The sequence below is a fragment of the Buceros rhinoceros genome, unplaced genomic scaffold, assembly GCF_000710305.1.
Source record: "Buceros rhinoceros silvestris isolate BGI_N320 unplaced genomic scaffold, ASM71030v1 scaffold7503, whole genome shotgun sequence".
NCBI classification, from domain to species: Eukaryota; Metazoa; Chordata; class Aves; order Bucerotiformes; family Bucerotidae; genus Buceros; species Buceros rhinoceros.
This window is the reverse complement of record NW_010401744.1, coordinates 3,747-5,913: the sequence shown is the minus strand read 5'-3', so window position 1 is coordinate 5,913 and position 2,167 is coordinate 3,747. Positions and strand designations below refer to the sequence as shown.

The following is a 2,167-nucleotide window of genomic DNA, read 5'->3' as shown; positions in this document are numbered from 1 at the left end:
AAGGCTTATAGGTGGCCTGTGGTCCTCCAGCCATTGTTCAGAGGTTTGGCAGGGAGCACTGAAGGATCTGCCCAGCCTCGGAGTGAATGGTGGATGTTTTCTGTGTGAGCTTTATAACTCAGGTCTGTCTTCTGTTCCTCCAGCGTGTGGCCCAGGAACCTTCAAGTCTAAGCAGGGAGAAGGTCCCTGCTCTCCCTGCCCTCCCAACAGCCGGACCACCTCCGGAGCAGCAACAGTCTGCACATGTCGGAATGGCTTCTTCCGGGCAGACACGGACCCCGCAGACAGCGCCTGCACCAGTGAGTCCTGCCCTGGGAGAGCAGAGGAGGCAACAGGAGCTGTGGAGGCAGCAGGGGTCCATGCCTGGGGTGGGGGGAGTTTGCTGTGCCACACTGGAGCTGAGCCTGGCATGGGAACATGCCATGCCTGACCCCCACGTTGCCTCCGCAGGCGTCCCCTCCGCCCCCCGCAGCGTCATCTCCAGCGTGAACGAGACGTCACTGGTGCTGGAGTGGAGGGAGCCACAGGACACGGGCGGGCGGGATGACCTGCTCTACAACATCATCTGCAAGAGGTGCAGTGTGGAGCGGCGCCTGTGCACACGCTGCGACGACAACGTGGAGTTCGTGCCGCGCCAGCTCGGCCTCACCGAACGTCGCATCTACATCAGCAACCTGATGGCCCACACCCAGTACACCTTCGAGATCCAGGCCGTAAATGGCATCTCCAGCAAGAGCCCTTACTCTCCCCATTTCGCCTCCGTCAACATCACCACCAACCAGGCAGGTCAGTGGAGCTGCTGGAGAGCAGGGGCTGGCTCTCCGCCGCAGAGCGGAGCAGGGGTTTCTTGCTGCAGTCCTTTGTGCCGCCGTGTTACTGGCTCTCTGCGCCTGCATATAATCCCTTGGGTAAATCCTCCTCTCCATTTAACGCGTGTCCCTGGAGGAGATGAGATCAGAACGCATGCAAGTGCAGAAGGACAGGGTTGGCAGATGCTCTGGAGAGCTCTGGATCTCCTAGACCTACCCCAGAGATGTGCCTGCTGCAAAGGAAGGAGGAAGGAAATGAGATTTCTCCCCTGTGGGCCTGAGAAGGCTCAGCACTAGCCCAAACCTTCACAACCAGATGAGTGCTCTCTGTTCCCTCCTTCCTCCTGCTCTGGCCCAGCTCCAGCATGTTGGTAATCTCTAGCCGCCGTGCTCTGATCTGATTTCACGGGTCTCATCGGTGGGGTGGAGTGCGAAGCTCCTGGCTAGGGAAGTGAGGCAGCCCCAGGTTGGGCTGGCAGAGCCCTTCCTCAGACCAGTTTACAGCTAGGCGTGGGGTGAAGCATTACCTTGGTGCTGTTTCTGAGGCTACCCTTGGTCATCTTGGGTGAAGGATGTTGAGGTCACACACCTACAGAGACACGTGGGATGCCAGTCTCAAAGCTTTTCCGTGCCATTCCACAGAGGTTATCTGAGCAGGCCCCAGGCAGAGAGTACCCTGTGCCAGTGTGGGGTGGTGGAGGGGAGAGCCTGGCACACATGGCTTATTCCTGCCCTCTTTCCTAGCCCCATCTGCCGTACCTACGATGCACCTGCACAGCAGCACCGGGAACAGCATGACGCTGTCATGGACTCCCCCGGAGAGACCCAACGGCATCATTCTTGACTATGAGATCAAGTACTCGGAGAAGGTAAAGCAGGAGGCAGAGCAGCCTTTTCCCTCCTCCAGCCCTTGTCTGGCCATCAGTCCCATGGCAACGGAGATCTCTGCAGAGATAGTGCCTGGGGGCTGTGGGTGCCAGCAAAGGGGGGATCACTTCAGAGAGGTGACACCCACATGTCTCCCCTGCAGCAAGGCCAGGGCGATGGTATCGCCAACACGGTCACCAGCCAGAAGAACTCGGTGCGGCTGGACGGGCTGAAAGCCAATGCTCGGTACATGGTGCAGGTCCGGGCACGCACGGTGGCAGGGTATGGCCGGTACAGCCTCCCCACGGAGTTTCAGACAACTGCAGAGGGTGGTAGGTACCAGCACTGGGCTGCCTCCATCCCACAGCCCTCCTACACCTGCTCCTTCCCTGGCTTGACTTTGATTCCTGCCTCTCCCTCTGTCAGGCTCCACCAGCAAGACTTTCCAGGAGCTGCCTCTGATCGTGGGTTCGGCCACGGCGGGGCTGCTG

General features: G+C 59.6%; 1 protein-coding gene across 1 annotated transcript in view; it reads left to right on the top strand.

The window, feature by feature from the left end:
* Positions 1–2,167, top strand: part of EPHB3 (EPH receptor B3) — a 16,459-nt gene that overhangs the window by 10,579 nt on the left and 3,713 nt on the right. The window contains exons 4-8 of the mRNA XM_010132370.1: positions 144–299; positions 451–786; positions 1,554–1,678; positions 1,849–2,008; positions 2,103–2,163. Coding sequence (XP_010130672.1) covers positions 144–299; positions 451–786; positions 1,554–1,678; positions 1,849–2,008; positions 2,103–2,163 — 838 coding nt within the window. The remainder of the gene's footprint in view (positions 1–143; positions 300–450; positions 787–1,553; positions 1,679–1,848; positions 2,009–2,102; positions 2,164–2,167) is intronic.